General features: G+C 31.3%; 1 protein-coding gene across 1 annotated transcript in view; it reads right to left on the reverse strand.

Moving 5' to 3' along the window:
* Positions 1-12660: 12660 nt before the first annotated feature.
* Positions 12661-27096, reverse strand: part of LOC111004390 (tetratricopeptide repeat protein 28) — a 54251-nt gene continuing 39815 nt past the window's right edge. The window contains exons 20-42 of the mRNA XM_022275402.2: positions 26551-26695; positions 25846-25948; positions 25390-25526; positions 24490-24667; positions 24216-24336; positions 23676-23833; positions 23372-23470; positions 22979-23094; positions 22536-22651; positions 22073-22200; positions 21393-21596; positions 20648-20796; positions 19915-20022; positions 19198-19270; positions 18680-18777; positions 18242-18465; positions 17516-17680; positions 16839-16994; positions 16137-16240; positions 15618-15768; positions 15025-15173; positions 14539-14664; positions 12661-14273 (exon numbers count right to left, since the gene is read on the reverse strand). Of these exons, the coding sequence (XP_022131094.2) occupies positions 13150-14273; positions 14539-14664; positions 15025-15173; positions 15618-15768; positions 16137-16240; positions 16839-16994; positions 17516-17680; positions 18242-18465; positions 18680-18777; positions 19198-19270; positions 19915-20022; positions 20648-20796; positions 21393-21596; positions 22073-22200; positions 22536-22651; positions 22979-23094; positions 23372-23470; positions 23676-23833; positions 24216-24336; positions 24490-24667; positions 25390-25526; positions 25846-25948; positions 26551-26695 (4132 nt within the window). The 3' untranslated portion in view covers positions 12661-13149. The remainder of the gene's footprint in view (positions 14274-14538; positions 14665-15024; positions 15174-15617; positions 15769-16136; positions 16241-16838; positions 16995-17515; positions 17681-18241; positions 18466-18679; positions 18778-19197; positions 19271-19914; positions 20023-20647; positions 20797-21392; positions 21597-22072; positions 22201-22535; positions 22652-22978; positions 23095-23371; positions 23471-23675; positions 23834-24215; positions 24337-24489; positions 24668-25389; positions 25527-25845; positions 25949-26550; positions 26696-27096) is intronic.

Genomic DNA, 27096 nt, shown 5'->3' on the forward strand with positions numbered 1-27096 from the left:
ATTTACACGATTTGTCAAAGAATAATTTTCATATAAACTATTAAATTGAAATGAAGTATGTATTTTGGTCAACGATTACACATTGTGAATATATTGCTGCAATAAGATTTTTAAAGCTTAAATTTAAAATATGTGCACATATTTGTTGAGCTAGGAATATATTCTTCAAACAATGTATTCATGTGAAACATTAATCTCCTTATTCTTTAGGTTGTATTGCGCATCGCGGCTTAACTCAAATACTTAATTTAATCACTGATTTTCTTTAGAATTGAACATAAACATTAAAACAATGCAAGCTGGAACTTTAATGTTGAGAATAATAAAAATTCATTTATTCTAACAAATATTTTGGCTCACATTGAAATAATTTAAGACATTCAGATTTTTTTTCGCAACTGTTTTAGGTATAACGTTTAAAACAGGTCGTCAGACTAGTTTGTCTATTAAACCGAAAACAAAGATTTTTTCATCTGTAATTGAATGTTTAGGACTTCCGTATGTATTAATTAATTACAACAGTCTTAAATATCGTTTTCAGAAGTCTGAGGGTTTAAGTAGTGTGATTAATTTTGATCCGATAACAAACAAACACAAAAGATGGTTAATTCGTTGAATTGTTCTAGTGCCCTTTAATAAAATTCTTAAGATGATTGTGTATATAAATTTCGTTGTGTTAATGAAGACTCAAGTTACTTGCGACCTCAGCGATCAAGGTCCAGGTATTGATAATATGTATCATATTATGATTCACACTTGATATTTTTTATTGCTTCACTTACTTGGTTGGAATATTATATTCATTTAAAGAAAAACACTTTTTTAACGGATTATAGATATGTATTATTATATTTAAACTTATAATTATTTGTACATAATTTTAAATTTAAACCGACGTTTCGCGTCACCGTGACCACGCACGCTGTAAAGCACGCGAAACGTCGGTTTAAATTTAAAATTATGTACAAATAATTATAAGTTTAAATATAATAATACATATCTATAATCCGTTAAAAAAGTGTTTTTCTTTAAATGTGTAAAAGTTATGTAAATAAAAGACAATACTATATTATATTCATTTCCATTACATTTAGCGGCTACCTCACGCCGCTAGATATAACAAAACTGAGCGATATAGTTATTGAAAAACATTACAGTAAAATGGTTAACTAAAATGTTCGATGACATAAAGAAAACATTCCAGTGAGTGTGTATTTTAATCTGATTTGAATGAAAATTTAAAATAGTTCCGGACATTCAACATGCTCTAATCCCTACGTATTTTATGTATATCAAAATAAATAATCATCAAAATTCGCGAGGAATATAATTGTTTTTTTCGAGAATTGAAGTGATAGAGTTACAAAAACTATATTTTACAAGCTACATAACTTCTGTTTCATGTTACATATAAATTTTAATATAAAGGTATATTTTTATGAAACAAATATATAAAATGTTTAATATTTTTCTGAGTCGTTCTAAACTCAATCTCACTATCTAGATCTTGTTCAACAAGTTTAATTTGTTTAGTTTTTGACCTTTCGCAACATAGTTAAGATTTATTTGAGATTTAATTAAATTATAAGTAACAAAAGTGTCATGTTATGTAAACATTTTGGAAATTTATTGATATCGCTAAATGTTGGCTGCCATGGACCAATCGTAATTTTGTCCGCAGATATACAATTATTATGTGTATCTCAAAGTAATAAGATGTGTGATATGACAGTAGTTGCCATATAAACTTTACAATGAATGTTAGTTAGACTAAAGAGAAAAGTTCGCTTTTCTTTCGTTTCTTCTCTCTCTTTTGCACATATCAAAAAGCAGGTACTGTATACATAACAAAAGGAAATGCTTGTTTGCGCACCTTTCTTAATATTATGTTCATATATTATTATATAATTAAATAATATCACGATTTTAACTGTAAATTATTTACTTTTAAAATCGTGATATTATTAACTATTGGAAGGAGGAAAATTTACTATTGTAAATTTTCGTCGTCGCTTTCCCATACAATGTTATTGGACTTTATCATGACAGTTGTTACTAAATCTTCCGCTAAATAATTATATTTTAAAAAGAGATAATTGTTAATTGGAATGTTCACTATTTACATACGATCTATAAAAGGCACATCTCTAATTGAGGTCTGCATGGTTTTAGAATAAAAATATATGGCTCTATTTCTTGGGAGACATGTGTAAACATTCTTCGCTTATTTGTTTTCAACCATTAACAATTGTGGGCACATACAAGTTTTATACTGTCATATGTTTATATATATTTAAAACGAAATTTGTATTTAGAATTTATACTAAATTTTATATGCATTTATTAAAGATATATGTATGTTTATATTTTTCAATACTTTAATTATACGGTAATTTCTGAGATATTAAACCTTTTGGAAGTAATTTCAAATATTGGGCTTTGATATATATATTAAAAAGATTTTCTTTTAAATCAAATATTCTTATAAAACCATGATAATAATACGACCAACCGAATGTAGAGAGTTATCATTTTAAAACCCCATTACAAGACGCGCTTTAACCTTATAAGGGATACATTAATAAGGATTCCGAAGACACCAATTGTGCACTTACCCTTATGTGATCAAATTTGTCAGTAATCTTAATGTAGGTAATACTTAAGCATTGTCCGTTATATTTATTGTGGCTTTAGATACCATTAACATTGTAATATATGAATCACAAGGAAGCAAAACGGCCATCGTTTTTTTGTCGTTGAAGATGTCAATTTCAAAATGTTTTTCCGATTTATGTACGTATAAAATATAGCGCATAATAAAGTATAGGTTGGGTTCTATTATTTATTTTTATGTAAGCTGTCATAAGAACTGATCTAAAGCCTATGTTTTTATATATGTTCCTGTTATATGTTTGATATATTTTTTACACAAACATCAATACAGGGTCGAGCGTGGTTATGCTTATGAAAACAGGCACTTAGGCACGTATCTCATTTAATCATGAGTATTTGTTATTAATAGTTATTATAATTGAGTCTGACATATATAATGTTCTAAATATTATTTGTATCTTTATACAGATCACATATGGTAACAAAAACAAGCAACAAAAGATGAAGCTAATAAAGTGTTAAAATTCTATAATCGCACTTCATCGAGTTTGACAAGTTGAGCCCACCTCATTGTTATTGATGTGACAAGTGACATCTGACAGGTCTCGTGTTTGGGCGGCCGCGACTCGGAAACAACGCACGATGGCACAGTTAAGGTTATGTTATAGCTTACTAACCTGTAGTTGTACCTTTTTTGATAGAGGTGATTATAAGAAAACGACATGTAGAATGAATTGAAATTACTGGATCATTGGACTCTGATTATTATTAAAATTAATCAAATTAATACAAGTAATTGGATCATTACTATAAGATCACACTAACAATGGTGTAAATCATCTTTGTTTATGATTACGTTATATGATGTAGGCCGACGACAAGTCAACTAACAAGTATAAAAGAGTTAAACGCGTACAAGTATTAAGATTAGTTTTGCCTTATAGTAAGACTACCTAAAGTAGGTATATATAGATCTTATAGGCTTGCCCTTTTTACAAGGAATAAATTATCACTTTAATATATTTATAGCAGTGTAAATAAATACATGTATTTTGTGTTATTTTTTACCACTATCAATGTTTATATAAACTGCTGGGCTTGTAAAATATTGTCATATAGTGAGAACAAAGCGGTGACTTGTTATTATGGGTAGATTGGTGGTACTTTTTAATACTTATCATTTGGCTTCGTTTACTAATTTAGTAAACAGCATAATAAAGTAGTTTTTGTTGTTGTTGTGTTGTTTTCCTTAATGTAATAACAGTACGAACTGTATTTTAAACCGACTTAGATACAAACCAACGGGGGTGGTTGTCAATTCGACAGTATTTTTTTTCATGAAGCATCGTAAGAAATGAAAAAAAGAAAGATTCTTATTACAAGTTCCACTTTTAAAATATTCATTTCATTTTTATTCATGAGTTTTGAAATTGGTATAAATCATGACACGAGACAGTTTTTCATCATTAAATAGTTTCATGTCGTGTGACCAGACACCTCATATATTAAGCTACCGTTAATGGGATCCCAAAAGATTTATTGCCAACATTTATATTCGCATACGCGGTTTCTCTATATATAATAAAATTGTTGTTAAACAACACGTCAAAGTTTTATTATTGCATATACTTGTGCTCCAACCGAACCATAACTCTCGTATGTCAAAGCGTATTGGTATTTGACATACAGGAGTCATACTTAGCTCTGAAAACTCTCAACTTAATCTCATCCTAAGAGTGATAATAGATATACTTAGATTACCTTTTTAATGTATTTGGTACTGATGTTCGAGTTATTGTAACTAAATTATGAAATTTTGCGAAGACGTTAAGAAATGATCAGTGCATAAGCGAAGAAGATATAAATCTTCAATAAAACCGCAAATATTTATCGGTAACATTTTGAACCTGATTGTTCACATATAAAGAAAACTGAATAAAAAACAGTAACGTGTGGTGTTCACGTGAAAAATGCGTGCAAGGTAATCAAGACTAGGCACGTATTCAAATAATTCTTAAGTCCAGTTTTTAGCACTGTTAAAAACATATAAAAATGACTTTCTAGATTTTATATAAAGTGTAATAATTTAATATAAGTATAATTAAAGTTATCATATAAATTTACGTTTTTGCTGTATTGAATTTGTACCTATAATATTAATTGTATTTGATTTGATCAACACTCCAGTCGACTATTTAAAGCAGTATAGGGATGTTGTATATTTCAAGTGTAAACGTCTTGGTGTATGACATTTTAAGCGCATTCTTAGTAAGGCACAAACGGAAGTATGCAAGTAGTTCTCATGTATTTTATATAAATTAATATTACTATTCCGTTCATATGCAATAATCATTCGTCAATAAAAACTAGTTCGCTGGAAAAAAGTAAATTGCAAGGGCAGCTGTTCCATTATAGTTATATTTATTACATCATTATTGAATAACAACTATTTATATGAATTAGTAGATTTTAAGAATATAACACGGAAATCCTGCAGTGACAGGTTTACTTTTCATATAAATATTTAGAATTGCGTCGCACTTATAACAGATAAAAATAAGACACATAACAAAAGCCAATAATGGCGACACATTTTGAGTGGACATAAATATTTGAAATAGCAAGTTCAAGTACGCCTTTAAAACGTGACCCATTTAATCGTAGGTACATACTTATATATGTACTGTAATCACTGTATTATTAATAGTATATATCTCTCAAATTTTCATTCGGTACAAGTATAAGGGAACAAAATTCTAAGAAATGTCAAGGATTAATAATATGTATGATATTATGTTTGACATGAAAAAGGCACGCGACTTGAGAACTAGTAAAACAAAATTGTTTCTTGTGATTACTTCATAGGTCAACAATGTGTATTAATATCGATAAATATTGTTACATATTTGTACGAAATGTTCATACTAAAAACGTTTTTGATTTCAGCTTTATTCAATAAGAACAATCATTGTTGTCTTTGTTTAAAAGTTTTGTTTTATGTTATTCGGTATAACCTAACTTTTGTTTGAAATTATTAAAAACGTATCATAAATTTCATCTAAATTTTATCAGTTGTTTGGTACAGGTGAATTTCAAGCCGTCAAGATCGAGACCCTCACACCTAGCTTGAACTAATTCATTCAGTAATTGTAGATGCAATTCATTTTTGTCACGATGGTTTCTAGAAAAGATCTTTATTATGCAGTACGAGTTTATTGTCTACTGTTTTTTCAGCAGATTAATTTCACAATCGTTGTGAAACAGTATGAGAGGAGAGTGAAGGATGTTCTTTATTGCTTTTAATAAAAAGTTTTTACTGTACTTCCCGAAAATGGTCATAAGAGAAAGTAAACCAGATTGATAATGCCAATTAATATTTATTACAATTGGATCAAAGAATATTGACGTGTTATTAATAAAACTTTGTTGACGTGTTATTAAGATCTGTACTTTATGTTTGGAAATAAGAATAGAAATCGTAAATATTACGTTTTCGTATAAAATAAAATAATAAAAAAGAAACTCATTAAAACTTCTAAAGCTACTTTTACAGGGATATATACAAGACCGTCTACAGATTAACAAGAGCTATAATTGCATTTATACGTCAAATTTATATAATAAATAAAAAATAGTTAGTACTGTAAATGACTAACATTAAATACTCATATTTCTATTGGTCCTTATGAGGCATAAGACGATGAGTGACGCCATTTCTAAATTGTAAAGACTCGTAGAATAATTGTGCGTCTTCAGTGTTGCGGCGCAAGAAGGCTGCACTATATTAAATCAATACGTGTAAATTAATATAAAACAAATTACATTAAATTTTTTAATCTTAAATATAGCGTTTTTCCTGCTTACGTCATTGTTGCCTAGACAGGAAGGTAATGTTGCCTAACTCCGGAATATTTTCGTTCAATATAAAACTTTTACTTATCATTAATAAGCTGCACTTGTGTGTCAGTGATTGTCAGACTTGAACTTGGTCTCCGCGACCTGTGGAATGTAATTTGCCTTCTACAGTGAGAGAGGTATTAAATAAATCTCAAAATTGCGTCATTTATTCGTATACCTTAAAGGTTTTACGTGGTAACATTCGCTTTGTCGAGTATTTTATATTTCAAAAGCCCGTACATGTATATTTAATGAATAATTTGCGATACGTACAATTAATAATGTATCGTTGATCTACATACTCTTAATGATTTTTCATTGGAAAAATTTGGAGAGGTCGTTACAGGATCACCTTCGTATTTTCACATCCGTTTTCACGTGTTATAAAATTTATTTATTTCAAGTCTTATTACGTATGTTGTTTCTGATTATAACGTTATTTCAAGTATTGATTTTTATTATTATTAAACAAAAAATGTAGTTCACAGCCGTTCACAGTCAGTTCACAAATAATAATTTCGTTGAAGTAAATCTTTTGTAATTATTAACATTTGCATAATATTATTATGTAATTATTGCTGTAATCTAGCCATTTGCGTAAAATTTGAGTTTAATGCAAATTCTGCAATAGGTGCTTATCTAGATATTTTCATATTTTTATTACACACATTGTAAATTTTAAATACAAAAAAAAATCAAAATTTAATTTTGTTGTTATCTCATAATAATATATCCTGGTTTCTCATTTATTTTTATTGAGTATCGTATGATAGTTGTAATGACATATACGTTACCCTATAGACAAGGTGAAAAGGACATTATAAATCAGTCTCCAAGACCTAAGACTGAGTGGAAAAATTGTCTGGCACGTGGTGGAATTTGCGTTGAATCGTACAGCAATTTGTTCATTAGAGGCCATGCATTCTATAACATAGTGCGGGGTCACTTCGAATATCGTAACAAAAGTAGATGAGTGTGATTTGGTTTGCATATAATTGAGCCTAAGTTGGCTGTATAGAAGTTAAGTATGCGTATAACGTATTATTTTTGCATTAATAATTTTAAATATAATATAATAGAGGAAACCAAGATGATATATTAAAACAATTTAATAATAGGTTAAATCTTTCCAAACACAATGCATTCCATGACATCCCTGTTAACGCAGTATGTAAACGAACACAAACATTCATGTGAATTAAACCTGTTTGATTTTTGGTCCCTTTTACAGATCTTCAAAGGGCATACAAATAAAAAGCAGTGACTTGCGATTTTTTATATGTCACCATTGACGTTTGCCGTAGTTATTAAACAAGATCAGTTCATTTGTTCTTAACTCATCATTCACTCGTTCTTAAATTCAAAGAAATAACTTGTGTGATACAGGTAATCGATTTTCAATTCGTCGGTGGAGGCGTTCCTAGTTGAGGTCACATTTGATTGGATAATCATGCACTACCTTACAGATCTTTTGATAGATTTAAAGAACGATAATTTATGGTAAAATTTATATTTACTATATACTTATTTGATTATAGATTACGCAAGTCCGTATACTGCAAGAATATTTAATTCAATATGAATCTTTGTCACACTGAAATACAATAGAACACTGATAAGTAAAGAATTTAAAATTATCTGAAATTTTCTCACAACATTGTCCTATAACAATGTTCTTTTTAAGAGTCCCATATATGGATAAACGCAATAATCGGTCAGTATTAATGGTCCAATAACTGCAGGAAACTCAATCGCATGCGTTCAATATATTTTTTAAAGACTTGTTCATAAATAAATGATCATTATTATTTATTGCCTTTAAATATTCGATAAAAACTAACAGATCTCTATCGTTGTCGATTTATTGATAGAGAAAAATGTAGACATTTAAATAAATGATACAATTTTTATTATTATTATTTATTTTGTTTTATTTTATTTTAATATAAATAAATTTATTTCACGTTCGTAAATATATTACTGAATCTCATGATAATTAAACATCCTCAAATTATGTTATTAAAATTGTAAATTCTTAAGTTCGTTTAAAGTAAAAATTTTATTATATATTTTTCTATTTTAGTCTAAAAAGTTATTATATATTTTTCTATTTTAGTCTTAGTCTTTTAAGTAGCTGTTTTCTATATAATAATCTTTGATAATATATTTATATTTTCTTAAATTTTCATATTATAATTATATCCTGTATATTAAACATTTACTGCCCAACGTTATAATGCAATAAACTAATGTATAAGACACATTAAATAATAAAATACTTGCAAATATTATTTATAAACGAAATTATTTTAACACGATGTCCGGTAACCTCGTACAAAACCGATAAATCTTAATTAATAATGTATTGACTATTGATGTATTATCATGGAATGTATATCAAGTAGTAATTATTTAGGCAAATAAACTCATCATGTTTGCATATAACAACCGTTTGATTAATGAGTTCTGTGTTATTGAGCCTAGAGGCTCACTTAAATTGATAAACAACTGGTACTTAATTGAACAAATATTTTAAAATTACTCTGGCTACCTTGAAACTACTTGTTTTTTTATGTAGAGCAATTGGCTGTGTGTCCTGCAAACCGGAACAGAAATTATGACAGAAAAATATTTGCAAGGAAAGGAAATGTTTATTTGCAATATTATTTCATATTGATTTTGGTTGTCGCTGAACATAAAATAAAACTTCTTTAGTGGTTATAAATGACAATGTATTACATTAATATATAAAACAAGGCTGAGTTTGTTTCTAATCTCGAGTCGAGATCTCGTAGTATTAAGAATTAAAATCTCGCGAGAACTCGGGAAGTTTTTAAAGACCAATTGTTTTAATCGAACAACTGAGGCTAAAGAATAAAAACGGCTGTGATGAAGGTGTGTTTTTGAGGTTAATTATGATACAACAATATTTAAAGGATAAGAGGATCACCTGATGTTAAGTTATACCGCCATGGACACTCTTAATGCCAGAGGATTTCCTATCATTTCCATAATATTTATTCATTCCAACATATGATTTTAAAGCTACTATATATTGCGTCAGGTTAAGCACTATCAGTAAAACCTACTTGAAAAAAATGTACGTAGTTTATTGATGTGGCTGGATTTGCGTCCAAAACAAGTACAGAAACTAAACTTCTTAAAAATATAATATAATCGAATATAAAACAAGCTTCTCTAAGCTTCTGAAAATCTTCTGTTTTCTGTAAATAATTTATTTACAAACTTAATTTGTTTACTGACATGCCATGTTACTGACATGAAACAGCCATCTTAAGCATTCATCTTTTTATCACAGCGTTAACATAATTAAATAAAAAACAAAAAAGCTACTAAACAGTTTTATTAACTAATTACTTTATTCACTACTTTCACTCGGTGCCCTATGTAATAATAATAATAACTAATTAAGAATTTATGAATACGTTAATAATAATTTATGATAAACATAGGTAAAATTAGTAAGCAATGTGAAATGAGAAAAATCTTTACTTTGAACTGTAATGAAATGAAAACCTTGTTTCGCATGATCGAGTGTATCTCCATCAATATTCATGATTGTACAATTATAGGAGGATTACAAACAGCCTACATGCATGTTTTAAGTGCACTTGTTGGCATTGTGCGTACTTTTAGACCAAGGGTCGACAAATCAAGGGCGAGGAATTTAAATATTATAAAATATCAAAATGAAATGTTTATAGCATTTACTCAAATTTTGCTGTGATTCTTGGCCAGATTTGAAAGTCAAAATCTGTTTTTATGTATTCTATTAATATATAGTTTGATTGATATGAATCTACTGTAATTATTAATTTAGATCTTCGAAGAAGCTACACTTATATATAATTGAATCAATCTTAATGCCTCTATTATTACGGCTAATGCGCTACTCAATAATAATATACTTGCGCTTACGCAACTTAGAAAAGCATGTATATTTTTAATGAAACGCCATGTTAGAAGTTTGCTTTTTGGCTGTATTAATGTATTGGTGGAACGTTGTTTTGATATTTTTATTATACTTTAATGAGTCTCTTGTATATTGTGGTTACTTACAACCATATTTAGATTAATATTCACATATTCACACTGAATATTGTATGTAGAATCTAATGTTTGTTTTGAGTCAAAGTACATTTTTATTTATTATTTATTATATTTCGAGAAAAATAATAACAAACCCATTTCATGTAGGGATTTCGGAGATTTTTTTTTACACCGGGTGCAGTTGCCAAGTTTTTGGTTATTTCAGATCATATCCTCATGATACATGATATACGTGTTCTTATTAATCAACACGTTCAGGATACCATTGGTGCTATGCCTAACATGATGCATTAAGCATGCCACCCTAATCCAAATGTTAACATTATAACATCGTCGTTAAATATCGACTATTGGTACCTACTATGGTTGCACTACATGTTATCCAATCGCCTTATGATGCACCATCCCTTTTCAACCACACGTGTTTAGTTTAAGCCTTTAGTTATAATGTGAGGCAAGATGTTAGCCATACTATTACGAAGTTCTATTAAAGAATTAATAAAAATCAATATACAACAAACATTCATGAGTGAATCGCGTTTTTTGTTAAGACTTATTTATATGATTTTTTAATTAATCATTCTTGATTGTGACTTCGTGATCAATATTTTTTCTTTGATAGGTTGATGAATATATTAAATAGCAATCTTGATCGTTGATAGTCAAGCTTTGAAGATATTAATCAAGTTGACATGGAACAACAAGAAAACAACACGCAGCATGCGCCCGCGTCACGACTCGCGATGACTCTTAATATGAAAAGTAATTTACTACGGAACTCACGATGTCGTTTTCAACAAAAGTTAGCGGAAATTCAAAAAAAGAGTTTCAAAAGTTGACAATTCTTATACTATATATTTAACTTCTAACGTTTCTATAATAGTTGTTAAAGTCGTCTATCAATAACCATAGAAATCTATTGAAATAATCAAGCCATGGTCACTGATGTAATAGAATTTATTAAATTTCATTCATTGCAGGCAGAATGCGGTTTTTTTATATGTTCCGGTTATTACTTATCAATGTTTTCACGGTTAACCGTTTCTCCTAACTAGTGTTGTAACAATGTTAATTTCATAAATGGTCATTAGATTTGCATGCATTCTAGCGCAGGTTGAAGTAACAATATGGTATTTATAATTTTTTCACTATAATATTGTAAAACTCCCTATTTTGATGGTGTTTAAAAACAGTATAACTGCTTGCCAAAAACGAATTGTCTAAATTCATAAAAACATTTATTTATTAAACAACAAATGGCTTTGTGCATGTATAAAACGCGATAACAAAACGTCGTCTATCTTAGTGTATACTCGTAAGATATTTGTAGAAATTTGTTCAACGTAATGTTAGTGGCACTGGCTTTGATTAATTATCAATTAGTTAAGATAGTGTGTGGTGTGTCATTCCGAATATTAGGTTATTTTCGTTCACTAATTAAATACATAATAATAATTATACGGTTTTTCGCGACTGACAAGCTAATACAGTTGTGTTTATGAGGGCGATTCTCAAACGTTGGTATTTCTGTGGGGCAATTTTTCGTGTCGTGTGTGTGTGTGTGTGTTGTATCAATGAATGCTAAAGAAAACATTTTCAGAAACTGGCATACCACAAATAATCTACGACATGTACAAGTGAACTCCATATAGCATAAATATACTAACATCACAGTTTTATAGACTTATAAAATACAAATAACGACGTTTCCTCTAATGTGACGTGTGCTCTAATGGGCCTTCTTAAGCGGTTAGAATACTGGATACAGGCAGTATCTTTATATATAAACTTTTATTGCTTTAAACAACTTGGTTAAAGTTAAGTTAAGGTTAAGTTAATATGATCGAATAGAGTTTTAGATTTGTCACCAATGTACAAAAACAAATGCAAATGACTGCTTGAAATTCAAAAAAAATTCATGATCAATGTTTTTAACTAGCAGGTTGTAGTATTTTCTATTGTCGGTGTTACACACGTATAATGAACTTTTACTTCCGAAACAGTGAACCTACTATATAACATTGAAATAAATGTTAAATGAAAGACGGGCGTTAAGTAATATTTTATTATAATACACTGAGAATTAATTACAATGGCAAGAAATTGTAAATACAAGAAATAAATAGCGATGTTATTAATTACATCTTAACAATATTATACAAATATTCTAATATAAATAAGGACGGACGTTCATAGCCATGAGTATATTCGGAATATCTATAATAATACAAATAAATTTATGTCCCTTATACTACATACAAACTACAGTATCAAAATAATAATAATATTTTAATGAATCCCAATCTCCTTTGGTAGCATGGGACTACACCGATTTTATTCGTTACAGTTTCTGATCTAATCCTACAAAACTTGTTACGCCAAGGAAAAAAAATCAAAATATTATCTTTCTGTCTAGAGGTTTATACAAATCAAGTTAATATTTTTATATCAATTCTATATTTACAATTGGAGACGAAGTTAAATTAATAACTGTTTTTGTCTGTTTCTAAATTATGCAAATTCATTTCGAGTTAGTCAATTACCTAAATAGACGTACAGAACAAGTAATCATTTGTTAGGTGGAAAATCTAGAGTTGTGTATGTTGGTCGCGTTCTAGGGACTAGAGGCCGTCTTACTCGGGGATGTGTTTTACCCCCCTCTGTGGGTTTGACTTCCCCTTCTTCTGGTAAATAAGGAGTTCGGGGGTTCAAGACTAACGCCTTGTACGAAGAATGTGAATCCGCTATACTCCTGCCGTCACCCTCGTCTCTTCTTGACAACTCTGAAAAAGGCGAAACTGAACGTTTTTCTATACAACTCGGTCCAGCCGCTTCTTCCTTAGGTTTTAGATCATACGCGTTCTCTTCTTTTCTCATTGGTTCATCCTTTTTAAACTTGCTCTGACGTTCTATTATCTCAGCCGTGGTCAAGTCTGAGGATTGAACATCTGTTTCCAGAGGCGCCGCTGTAAGCCAGGGTCGTGATGCATTCGTGGTGCACCAACGTTCTTCATTTTCACTGACGTCACCCAGTAGACCCAACTTTTCTAAGTTCTGGAGCAATAGGTTTTCGCTGGAACTTGCGGCTCGCATTTCTGTTTTCGACTCTTCAGCTAGCAGTAACTCTGCTAACGGTGGGGCGAGGCCCAATCCGATATTTCTTTCGTGGTACACTTCCGATATAGTCGGGGTTAATTCACCGCTCATATGTCTAACTTGGGCCATTGAGTCGCGGCTTGTGCCCATTTTGGGTCGAGGTACCCGTTTGGAGGTGGAAGGTTGGGGTTCTTTGTCCTCTTCGGTGCGCCTCGGTTGGGCTGAGGCGAGTTCGTAAAAGGCGTCGAGATATCGCTGATGGGGGTCTGGTCTCCGACGCAACACCGTGTCGTGTCCTGAGGATTCCCAATCCGAGTCGTCTGAAGGAGGTCGTCTGGTGTAAAGGGTGCGAATTTTGGTTTGATGCGCGAGGGCGAGTGATACGTCTCGTTGGGGGGCAGTAGTGGGGGGCGAAGGGGTAAATGCTGCGTCGCTTTCACCCCTGTAGCGAGGAGGGGCAGCTGCGGGTGGAGGGGCATTACGACCGTCTGGTTCTCCACGACCCACTTCGCCTGTGTTTCGCACATACATTGTGAACGCCCCGCCGCAAGAGCCAAGAGGTAGCGGTGGCGGAGGAACTGTTGTTACATTTTCTTCTGTAAGACAAAATATGTTGTTTTAATTATGTAGTAATTTAAAAGTTGACATAATCTAAATAACTACTCATCCACAGTAGATTTAAATACAAAGACGTAATACTAATGCTTAATTATTAATAATGATTTATAATTAAATATAAATACATAACAAAAGCATTAGAATATAATATAGTATACTATACACACACCTTTACTATAGTCTGTGCGGAATGAAAAAAATCATACATACAATATTATTTAAGGAATCTAGAAAAGAACTTACTTCTGTGTGTGGTGGGAGGAGTTTCTCCATCTGAATGAGGTTCCAAATCTCCATCATCGATAGATGCGAGTGATTCAACACTCGAACTAGATTCTAAGCTCAAACTTCTAGGCGCTTCTTGCGTATCTATATAAAATATATTATTTTTTTATTAGTTCTTTCTTCGATAATAATCAATTATACAGGATTTGAAATTTTTTAACTTACATAGTAATAATCAAAATTAAATTGGAGCAAATTGAAAAAAAAAATAGTAAAAAAAAAAAAGATATTGTATTGATATTACACTAACACAAAAATCCCTAGAATAGGTTAATAGTAGTAAAAAATTTAAATAAAAAGTTTTTTTAGCTCGTCGACAGTTTCATTCGCGAAGAAAAATCCATTCGTTCTCCAACACTCAATAGAGTAGAAAACTCGTACACGTAATTTACTATAAATACAATACTAATATAATGTAATGGTTAAAAATGAGAAGAAACCTACCAAATAGAGCAAGCAAGGCCTGGAGTACGAATTGTATATGTCTGCGGTTCGTAGCTTTACCGCGTAACATTACTTCGTCTTGACCAACTTCAGCCAAATCGAATCCAAGGGACGCCAACAGTTCGTGACACCCGTTCACACGCCATAATCTAAAAGGAGTTTAATTGGGAATGTTAGATTGTACGTATATAATTAATATTATCGAGTATATAATTCATATAATAAAATCGATTCTTGGGTATGAGAAAAATATTTTAATAGAAAACGGATCCCTCGTATTTTTTAATTACACTTTTTTTTAATTCAAATGTATTTAATTAATTGGGGAATTTGTTATATATACATTATTTATGACATTCATTAAATGTGCTTTTTAAGTCTTAGTATTTAAACTTAAAAAAATATTATTAAAAAAATATCTAGGTAAAAAAATTTTTTTTAGTTAAATGATTTTAATTAAAAAAAAATAAGTTAAATAATTTAATGGTCACCATATTAAAACATTTAAAAATTTGCGGTGAGATTATAAGCGCCCCTGTATAAACTAAAATATTTGAAGTGATATTTAAAAAATATATAATAATTTTATATACCTGACATTAACAGCAACTTCTATTGTGTCAGTTTCCGAGTTTTTAACTGTGAATTGTGATATAACTGATCGGATAACTCCAATTATATCATCTGCGACATCGCCATTTGATATTAACTTTGACAATGCCTGTAGAGTTGTTGATGACAGTCCTGGAGAAAAAAAATAATTAAGCGACGGAAACTAATTAGGTCAGCTATAAAAAAAAATATTGTATCTGCTCCACTCAGTGGCGCTGTAACCCTGTGGACTGTGATTTGTGTAGTATATAGTATTTTATTTATTTTTATTTATTAACACTTCGTTGCATTACATAAAAGGAAAATATTAAACATAATTTAATAAAAAGCAACTGGCGGCCTTATCGCTTTAGAGCGATTTCTTATACCGATTTCTTAGGTATAAGATATAGGTAATATATATCCCCTTTTTTATTTAATAAAATAACAATAAGAATTTAGTTCAACGCCTAATAAATAAAAAAAAAAAAATTATTTATTTCAGTCTTATTATTACTCACCTAGAAGTGCTTGTAAGCTAGCCGAGCATTGAGTGAGTCTTTCTTCAGGGTCGCTTTGGGGGAAGAACACACTTGATGGTATGCCATTTGCCGCTGGCTCGAATCTATACATAAATGTATTATTTAAGTGTAAAACTATATGTATGTACCAACTTGGAAAAATAGGGGAACAAATTTGGTATTATCAAAGAGCGACCCTATATCTCCAAAATTACTTTCTGCAGTATTTGAAGGGTGGGGGAGGCCTATGCCACTTTGCAAGTGTATAAGGTGCTGATGCTAGATATAATATCGATCGATAAGGGCGAATCGATCAAGGGATTATATTGCAAATACTTATATTATTCGAATAAAAGGCTATATTATTTTTTGTTTTAAGGACCTGTTTTTGTACGCAATTCCATTTTTAACAGAAAATTATAAGATAAAAATTGGGAACGTTCTTAATAATTTAGAACTAAGTCGAGACCACTATAATAATTTATGAAGTAGCGCTGCTTATGGGCGCTCGAAATTAAAATACAGTCGACGGTTCATTATTATTTCATTATACAAATATACAATATACAAATATCATAAACATACACAAATTCTATCGGAAACATATACAAATTCAACTCCGACCATTCACCATAAGTAAGCGCGTGTTCACGACTACAACGAACGTACGCATAAAACAGAATCGATATAATATAAACTTACCTAAATCCAACGCTCATGAGCAACTCCCGCCACCCGGTAGCGGTGCCAGCTTTATTCTCAATACTCTTCTGTGTGGTGTACATAGCATTCTTCTGACCTCGTACAATGCGTTGAAGGGACTTTTCAACTAAATGCAAACATACACGCAATGCATCTCTGAAAGAAAAATAAAATAATTTAGCTGAAATATCAATAACATAGAGATTGTGAATTTCTTAAGAGATGTGTTTGTTTGATGGAGTGGCGTAGTTAATGGATAATATGGTATTTGCCGGAAGAGGACATTGAGATGGTTCACCAAAATATGTTTTATGATTAGTAAAAGTCCCTCGGGTTTCAAGGTCATAGTGGCTCAAACCATAGAAACATTAAATTCAATAATACAAAATTGTTACATTGAATTTCATGGTACAATATTATAAAATCGTTATTTCTCTCTCGTTTATACTTAGGTGTCATTGAATATTAAACCCACAGTTTTAGCGTAAATATTTTAAGATCATTACAAATAGTAAAGTAAGTTTTAACTCAATTGAACAAAATTGTCAGACAAATTGTGTAACTTTGCTTTCATAGAAGCGAGTGTCATATTCCAGTTAATCCGTTGCTTTGTGTAAAATGATTCACTACATGTTAGGCAATGAGAAACTAAGTTAATGATAAATAAAAATCTTTACCTGCACCTCTCCGGCGCAGCCAACAATTCACATAAAGCTTGTCCCATCAGAGCGACCTTGTTGCTGAGTCGAATATTAGCACCAAGTAGCGCACAACCGGACCAATACGCCGGGTGGGCGAAATGTTTTGTATGTCGGACTGTCTGCATCGCGTCACCCAATGCTCTGTTAAATATATTTCATTTTTGAAGACTTTTCAATACGCTTTTTTTATACCACCACATTACTTACTGAATACTAATAAATTTAATATGTATTTGAATAGTGATTCAGCAAGGTACGAATTTTGTGTATTGTAAAATAGATGTAATAATCGGCGATAAAGACGCGATTTATTAGAAAAATAGTAAATATACTTTCTAATGGTGCTGATAGCAAATAGTCAACAAGGAAATATCAAACTATTTAAACAATTTTTTTTTTATGGTATTAAGAAATTTATCATTAAACTTATTATATGATATATGAAATGTATATTTTTTACCTACTTATTAATAAATAGAACAGTAACACAATTTAAAAAAAATTGGTCCCTGTGGAAATATCAGCTCTTTAGAATCGTTAAGAATATTATAAAGACTGTATATTTTATAAAAATAATTATAGATAACCATTATTCGTAACTTAGTAATAATTAACTAACTACTACATAAAGATAAAAACCCAAAATAACATCTCTAAAATCAAACAAACAAAAAAAGGATAGTTGTACATATATCAACTTACTTGGCAACTCGACTGCCCTGAAGCAAAGCAGAGTAAAGGGCCCTGTATAGAATCTTTGTTGCTGTATCTTGAGGTGCGGGCCATAAAGTGACCAGTATAGCTTGAGCTCCCGCCGCGAGCAGTGCCCTACAAAGTCGGGACACTCCTTCACCGGCCACCGATACTGCTTCAGGCTCTTCAGAGTCTTCAAGAACCGAGGTTGATGGGGCGCAGGAAATTACAACCTAAAGAAATTTGGTTTAGTTTTTGAGTTAAGTATTGTTTAAAATATAAATAATTATTATTATAATTAATATTATAATTTAACTTTTTAACTAGCTACCCACCCCGGCTTCTCTTGGGATTATAACATAAATTGTATTATTTTATTTTTAAGAACGTCATTTATATCGGAAAAAGTAACTTTGTATAGAACATAAATCTCAAATTTTAACTCACCAATCTGGCAGTAATTTTCAAAGTCATTATTTCGGCTGCCGTCAAAATGAACTCCGATGCTGGTGGCAATTCCTCGTTTGTTTGTGGTAATTCTGTATCTATGAGGAAATAATATGCTTAATATGGAATATTTTAAGTTTTCTGATGTACTTGCAAACTGTCTTTTTTTGTAGGCAACGGGTGAGGATTTTTACATACTTTATGTAAATCGCTGACCTTATATTTCATGCAAGTAAAAACGAGACACTTACATTTATTAGAATAATTAATAAATTATTAATAAACCAGCTTCTCTTCGCCTTAGTATTTATTATACGCTTTATTAACCTACCTCAAACAAGAGAGAAAGCGAGAAAATAGTTTAAAGAGTAAAACACATATTCCAATCGGTCCAGTCGCCTTCAAGATTTGCGATTCAGTTTTATTTTAAATAATAAATTGATTATAAGTTGCGTTAATTAGGATCAATTTTATATATGATAAAAAATCAGTAAATATCAAAATAAATGTTGAATTACTTTCTTCTTCGTTTTCAGTTGATGTATCAGCTGCGTTGCTTGAGTTCAACAAACGTTTGGCTTGTGAATCCACCTAAAAATACAAAGAAGTATATATACTGGTTTCTTTAATATGTAAAAATACAAGAAATTATATATAGAAGAAATTACAAGAAGATATATAGACTGAAAGAAAAGATGAAAAACATAAGTGATAGGTGCCTTACATTATGCTATAAAACAGAAGTGGTAATGGCCGGGTCATATAGCAAGATACACATAAAAAGACAACTATACGGAAGAAGAAGAAGGAGAATAGGGCGAGGCAAAAAAAGCCGGTAGCAGGAAGCGAATGAAGAAAGAAAGTCATAGACAAGTCAATTGAAAAAGGTTGTAATAAGGCTTTTAAGGGAAATAGTATAAGGATTAGTCGCCATCACAGGAGACCGAAGAGCTGGCAGCTACCTCGGACAAAGAATTAGTCCAGCCATTCAAAGGGGAAACGCTGCCAGTACCTTTGGAACCTTGCCTTAAGGCAGTTTTAAGATAAATAACATATATATATATATATATATAGCGATATAGATTTGACAAAAGATATGTTTTTTTTTACTTTGTTACAAAGTAAAAGTACAAGTACGCAAAGATAAAAAACATTTACTACAAACACAGAAAAGTAAATTTAGTTATTACTGATAATATTAAAGTTACATATAATAATAAATGTAAAAAAATTACCACTTCTCCAGGGCTTAGGACGATTCCTGGCGTTTTCCAGCAAACGTGTGTTGCAAAGTGAATGCATTCCGCCTGTGTTAGTTGACTCAGCACGGCTTCCTTTGACGCCTGTGAAATATAAATATGTTAAAATAATCCAGAACATAAATGATAATCTATACTAATATTATAGAATAGGTGAAGTAGGTGAGGTTTTAGGGACAGTTTTTTTTTCAATAGCCACGTTATTTGTGAGTGGTCTAGATTATATATGGACGAAAAATTAAACTAGTTTATTATGATAGATAGATTTGCAAAGTAAGTCAGAGAAAAATTGGACCAACGAAAACGTTTCTTGCGATCGCCTGATAAGGATGTTTCAGTTCTAGAAAAATGTTGATAATGGCTTCAAAAAAATTATATTCCTTTTAATTTAAATAAAAATCCCGTCGCGCGTATATTTAACGATAAACTCGAAAACTACTGAACGAGAATTTATTGCGGTTTTTACCAGTATCTAACAGAATAAGAATGAATCATGAAGAAGTGCGAAGTAATTATAATATTTACTCTTAACCGCAAAATTTTATTTATTTATTGGACTCTACGCGAGTTGATATTTATTTAAAAGTTATAATCAAGATTTATACCTACATACATGTTTAGCTAAAAAATAAATAGAATGTGCTATCGACGACATGTGTTAGACTAGACATACTTACTTGTCTATTAAAAATATCATCAATGTTCTCACCTGATAATCAGTGAGCGGTGTAACCCTCAACATATCAGCAACAAGCTCAGCTTCCTTCAACAGCGCGGGATGAGATGCCCAACGAGATCCGCCCACTCGAGGTCCTCCTACTACGAGGCATCGCATACCTGACTCGTTATTGCTACCACCTAGGAATAATAAAGACTTATAATATATGTATATGAATGGCTTGTTAAAAAATCCGAAGTGACATGTAGTTTAAATCATCATATGATAAAAAAGATGTTTGACGGTTTAGGGTTTGTAAGTTCCTGCAACTTTGATTTTGTTCTTTTGAGACTCTTGGGTCATGGGGTTCAAGTGCACAGGGTCTATATAAAAGTTTACTTTGGCCCTTGCTAGATAGTTATCTACCAAGAGTCAAATTACATTTTGGAATGAAATATGAAAAAGAAATCTGGAACTCTAGCAACCCCAGCAGGTACTTTCCTCGCTCAACGAATAAGTATCGCAATACAGCGAGGAAATGCTGCCTGAAAAGCATTAAAGGTGCACAGCACAAGGACCAAACTTCTGATTTTTGATTCAATTTTCTATTTATTAATTTTTAATTGTATATACTATGTAGGTTCTACAATTATATATCTTCAATGTGTATCTCTGTGTTGAAAATAAATATTTGATAGCCATATTCTTCAAAACTTTTGTTTGTATGTTAAAAATAAAGTCGTGTGCAATAGGAACAATTTCTGTTAATAGTAACATTGTCAAAGTGATCACTTACCATGTTCAGGGTGAGGCTTGTTTCTCGAATGTCTCTGATGTCTGAGTGGACGCAAAGCGGGCGTTGCAAGTAGGGCGTATCTTTCGCATAGTGGCTCAGAATCTGCGCCGGCGCATAACGCACCCCAGGGACATGCGTATAAAGCCCCTTCGACGGCCACTATTAGCTCACGGCGACCGCCGCAGCCGCGTCGACCGTGGGACGCTGAAATGGATATTATATAATTTTCAGCTTTAATTATTATTATTATATATATGTAGGTTAAGTTGTTGTAAATTTGTATGTTGGAAATAAATACTTTTGAATATGAATATATTTTTGATAAAATAATAATGTAAATTATTTCGTTATGAGGATCTCGAAAAATCGTTATGAAAGGATGCCAAGTTTTTTTATTAATACTTTTAAGATACACACACCCACACTCACACACCATGTGCATGTAACTGTACCACTGCACTCATTCCTTTCCTTTCCTCCTAATAAATAGATATATACAATAATAGCTTTCCCTTTAAAATAATTTTGAAAATAAATAAATGAAATGGGGTAAGAATTGTTTAGTAATTTTATATTACGATATTTGCACAGTTATTATCTAATTTATAATTATTTAAACGTCTGAAATAAATATTATCATTGCAGTCTCCAATAAAATATAATCAATAATAAAAAAATACCGTGGTTATTATTACAGGAAGCAGGCAGCAGATCTTCAAAAGGCGCAAGAAGCATCTGGTATAACGCACTCAAGCACGGAGGACCCTGCCAAGAGGGCTGCTTCTTGCGTGGACCGTGAACACTAGATCTATAGTAAATGAAATATGTATTGTTATTTAGACACCAATAAAAAAATTAATATTTCTTCCATTAAAAGATATAATATGAATTGGCATTATTAAGATATTTCTGATCTCTCGATTTTTTAATTCTCAATTTTCAACCAGTTATGTAACGTCAAATTGGACGTAAAATTGGTTATGTGCTCACTTATTAATATTTAGGTACAATTTCATCAGATGTATTGTTTTTATTATATAAATAATTTTAAAATCGTTACACTATTTCTGCGTATTTTTTTTAATTTTAATAATTTCGTCTTTAAATTAACTGATTCTTTTTGTATGTCCAAATAGATCTCACCTGGTAGATCCTTGAAGGCTTGCAACGGATCCAGCCACTGATCCCCCAACAGATCCCACACTGAACAAGGAACTCAAAGAGTAGTTTGATGAGTTAAGTAGATGATTACGATTGACCTGAAGTTATTTTATTATATAAAAATACACAGTTACTAATAGAAACATACATTGAACACGAAAAACAAGGATGTTCGTAATTAAAACTGAGTTATAAATGTAAAATCAGGCTTAAAAAATTATAAAGAACAATATAGGTAACCAAAAATAAATATATTTTCCTAAGCAGAAAATTACTAATATTCAATAAATAATTTATATACGAATTACGCAAATTAATATGTAAGATGATGTATTTTAATAAAATAGATAGGAACCAAGTGTAAAATAATACTGACTGCAGACTGTGTTTTGTGTTTATTCTCGTAGTAAAAAAAGATGTCTTACAATTCTTGCGAGTCCTGTGTTGGGTCTATCGTCAGGCCACTCGTCGTCTCTTCGTTCGGCCGCAGTCTTCAACCAAGCGGACCATTCGCCTATACAACGCTCCAACTTGCCGCTATCTGTAGAATAAATTATATGAGATGGGGAGATAAGTCTGTTTTCTTTGAATTGGTTCACTTAGGATTACCAACGATATGTAACCACCGAATAAACCACCATATCGTGTTTCCATATGCACCATATGTTGCATATCACGTTTATTTGTTCGACAAAGTAAAATTAATTATTTGGTTTACTACCCGTGATGGAAAGGTATTTCAAAGAATATGATGCTGCGACATTTAAATTTTCAGAGTTTGACTAAATACCCACTTTTCACAAGATGAGGGTACTTACTTGTATTGGCCTGTAGGTCATCCGGACTGATATCAGGAAGACTGTTGTCACCGTCTTCTGCTTGCTCCACTAGTGACACTTGGTGGAACCTGAGTATGCCTGTGAAGTGAAGTCAGTATTTCAGTATGAAATTGCAATAAAATTTTCTTTAAGATGAAACAGGTATATTTGTATTAGAGAAAAAGATATAGATCCAGTTCAAATAATTTGTACGATTCAAAACTTAGCGATTAAAAAGTTTGGAGATAAAAAATCTGGGGTTTTGGGTTTTTTTACTTTTTTTTAATTTTTTTTATTCCCTTACCTTTATGTGGTTGTAGAAGCCACGAATAAAGACGCCCGGCAGCCAGACTGTAGTACAGAATGGGAGCCTTCTGTTTGTTAACAACTTCCAGAATGTGTTCCACTGAGGATGGATTCCACGGCTCGGGATGTTCTTTGGCAGAATCCTCTGGTGCGTTTCTGTAACGATAACATATTATAGTAAAGGGCTTTCAAAATAGCAGTAATATTTTCTTTTGAAAATCAGGGATACATCGAAAATTACGATTCAACTAGAAAAAGAAATCAAAGCTTTCGTCTATCTGGTAATCAAAGTAAAATAATGTGTTTTCTTTCATTCTTTTGTGTATTATTATTCTTATTAATTTACGTACATTTTAAAAATGACCTAAAACTTTTCAAACTGTTCTGTTATTTAAATAGCTTTCGATATAAGAAATCACGCTAAATTTTCGGGGGATATTGAGGGAGAGGATTCCTGCATAAGAGAGCATGAAAACGCTGCAATGGTTTCTGGGTTTTAATGATTTAAATTACTTATAGAAAATGTTTTAATAATTACCTTTGAGAATGATGTAATTCAGTGTTTGTAAGATGCGTTATGGAATGCTTTTCCAGGGCGTCCAAGGACCGGCATCTTCCGCGTTCAGCTACTACTAAGGCTTCCGGGTGACGGCCCAGTTCTAAAAAAAAAAATTTTGTAGAAAAATACCTAAAAACAATTGCTACCTTTCTATTGAGATTAATCTTGAATGTGCTAAGAATAATAGAATATGTAATATTTACTTTTCATACACTATGCTTACAAGATAAGACTCTATTAAGATATTACTTACCAACTAGCACCCTTTGTAAAGCGTGCTGAGTAGAAGTATATAAAGCGATGACTTTTCGGTCTCTGTGCTTTTCATTTCCAGACTCCAATACAGTTAGAGCTGCGTGTAGTTGTTCCTTTGCCTCTTCTAGTTCCCCAGAGGCCCATAGAGCGAAACCGAGTCGATGACGTACTCTGGCCTATTAAATTAAAACCAAATTTTACTTTATGTCATTAACAAGAGACAAACTATTCATATATTTAGTATAGTCTATAAGTAGGTAGTATTTTAACAGAGATTCCTTTATATACATTTAAACGGCCATAGGGACCAAACTTTTTAAATTAAATTAAATTTTCTTTTTATTAATCTTCTTAATTTTATTTTTACTATGTAGTTTAAGGAAATTTGAAACTGTATATTTTATATTTTTGTGACTTAGTAAACTTACGTAGCTAATTCTGAAATTTAAAATAAAGAAAATCCTTTTAAGTCTTACGGAGTTTTATATAATTGTATTAATACCTATTTTATGAAATAGCCTCTAACTTCGCGTGAAAAAAGAAAATCACAGTTAAAAAGGTCTAGCACGGGAACAAATACGAAATGCGACTTGTTTATATTATGTAGATATTAATATTATAAAAACGGTTTTACATATTTTATTTTATATATCGATCAACATTTAAGAAAAGTCCTCTGATACAATGTTCTTATAAATTGTTGACAATCGAAACACATAGATTATTAATCTAAAAGTTATCATTAAAATTTCATAAAAGTGGGACATAATAAAGCAACTCCAGCCGCTCATATAAACAAATAATAAATAAAATAGGTTTATTATGAACAAATAATATCAAGTTGTCGCTTAGCTTATATACCATCGGGCTCGTTAGTTCCGTCATTAAAAAATCTTACCTCTTCGTCAGCATCAGCCAAGCCTTCAGTAGCAGCGAGGGCTTGTCTCAGATAAGAGACAGCACTACCACAGGCCCCCATTGATAAGTGAGCTCTCCCCAAATCGGCTAACGAATGAGCTCGACCACGTGTGTCACCTATTCAAGATTAAGTTATATTTAAAATTGCAAATAAGTATTCTAAGTAGTTATTTGTTACAGAAGATTATTTTATGTAAATCTAAGTTGTTCGCTGTATATTTTTATATTCACCCAAATTTGACAATTAAAACTTCTACAAACAATTGAAAGTTAGATTATATAAAGTTGAATTTTTGATGGTGCTGTTTTTTTTTAATAGAACAGGGGGCAAACGGGCAGGAGGCTCACCTGATGTTAAGTGAAATCCATGCCCATGGATACTCTCGAAAATATAAATAAATATATAATATATCGTTTAAATGTATATGTTATATACCAGAAGCAGTTGCATGTCGTAGCCGTGATTCGTGCCAACGTGCAGCTTCAGCGTGCGCGCCCGTTGCTGCGTGCGCAGCGCCGAGACCTCCACACGCGCGAGCCTGTACAAATATTTATTTTAAGAAAATAATTTCACAATGAAATTTATATTGATATTTGAAAAAAAAAATAGTCAGCATTCACGGTTGAACGCGGTTGAAGTATCGATTTCAGTTGAGGTTTTTTATACAATATTACGCTATTTATTTATTTATTTGCGTATCAGTATTTCAACAGAAATTTATTATACAATATCTAAAGAGTTACATTATACACAGAGGCAGACAACGGAATACACATTCAAACAGTTAACAATTATGTGGTTAACCTATTATAAAAAAATAGTAAATTATAAGATGCGCATCTTAAAAATTTAATTGATATCAGAAAAAAAATAAAAGAACGATTTATTTTACGTAAACAATAAAAAGCATTTTGTACTTGAATATAATAATCTAGAATACAGGAGAACGAAGAGCTGGCAGCTACCTCGCACAAAGAATTAGTTTAGCTATTCAAAGGGGGAACGCTGCCAGTATCTTCGGAACCTTGCCTAAAGGGACTTCTTTTAATAATATTTTTTAAATATAGTTAGTTATTAAGTATAGTTTTATGTATTATGTTATTTGTTTTGAATAAATATTTCTGATATATAGTGACTTACTTGTAAGTGAGTTAGTCCCAACCGATGCGCGAGTTCAAGTTCAGCGCGATGATGTCTTATGGCCGTGGAGTGTTCCCCGAGAGCTTGATGAGCAACACCAAGTGAGTGGCACGCTTCGGCTTCCATTATTTGGTTATTTAATTCCCTGCACGTTATAATTAGTTATTGAAGAATTTGATGTATGAGGGTAGATATATAGAAAGATTTTGATACACTATGTAATTTCATAATCGGTTTAAAAGTCGGTTGTTTTTAAATTTTATAACCGGCATATGATATTCAGCATAAAATAAACGTATGAATGGCGCCAAACCTCAACAGGCAATAGAAGCTATCACAGATGATATATAATAGTTTGCAATTTACGCGCGTAAAATAATTTCAAGCGTGGAAAAGTGATTCTATTTTTAAATGTGTTTCGCTTGTTATAATATTCCGAAATAAATAATGCATGTATTGTTTCTGTATTAATTTCATGGATATCATATATATTCTGTATTGCACAACTGACAGCAAAAAATGATAACGACCATTTTTTTTCTATTC

This window comes from Pieris rapae, chromosome 14 (genome assembly GCF_905147795.1).
Source record: "Pieris rapae chromosome 14, ilPieRapa1.1, whole genome shotgun sequence".
Lineage (NCBI taxonomy): Eukaryota > Metazoa > Arthropoda > Insecta > Lepidoptera > Pieridae > Pieris > Pieris rapae.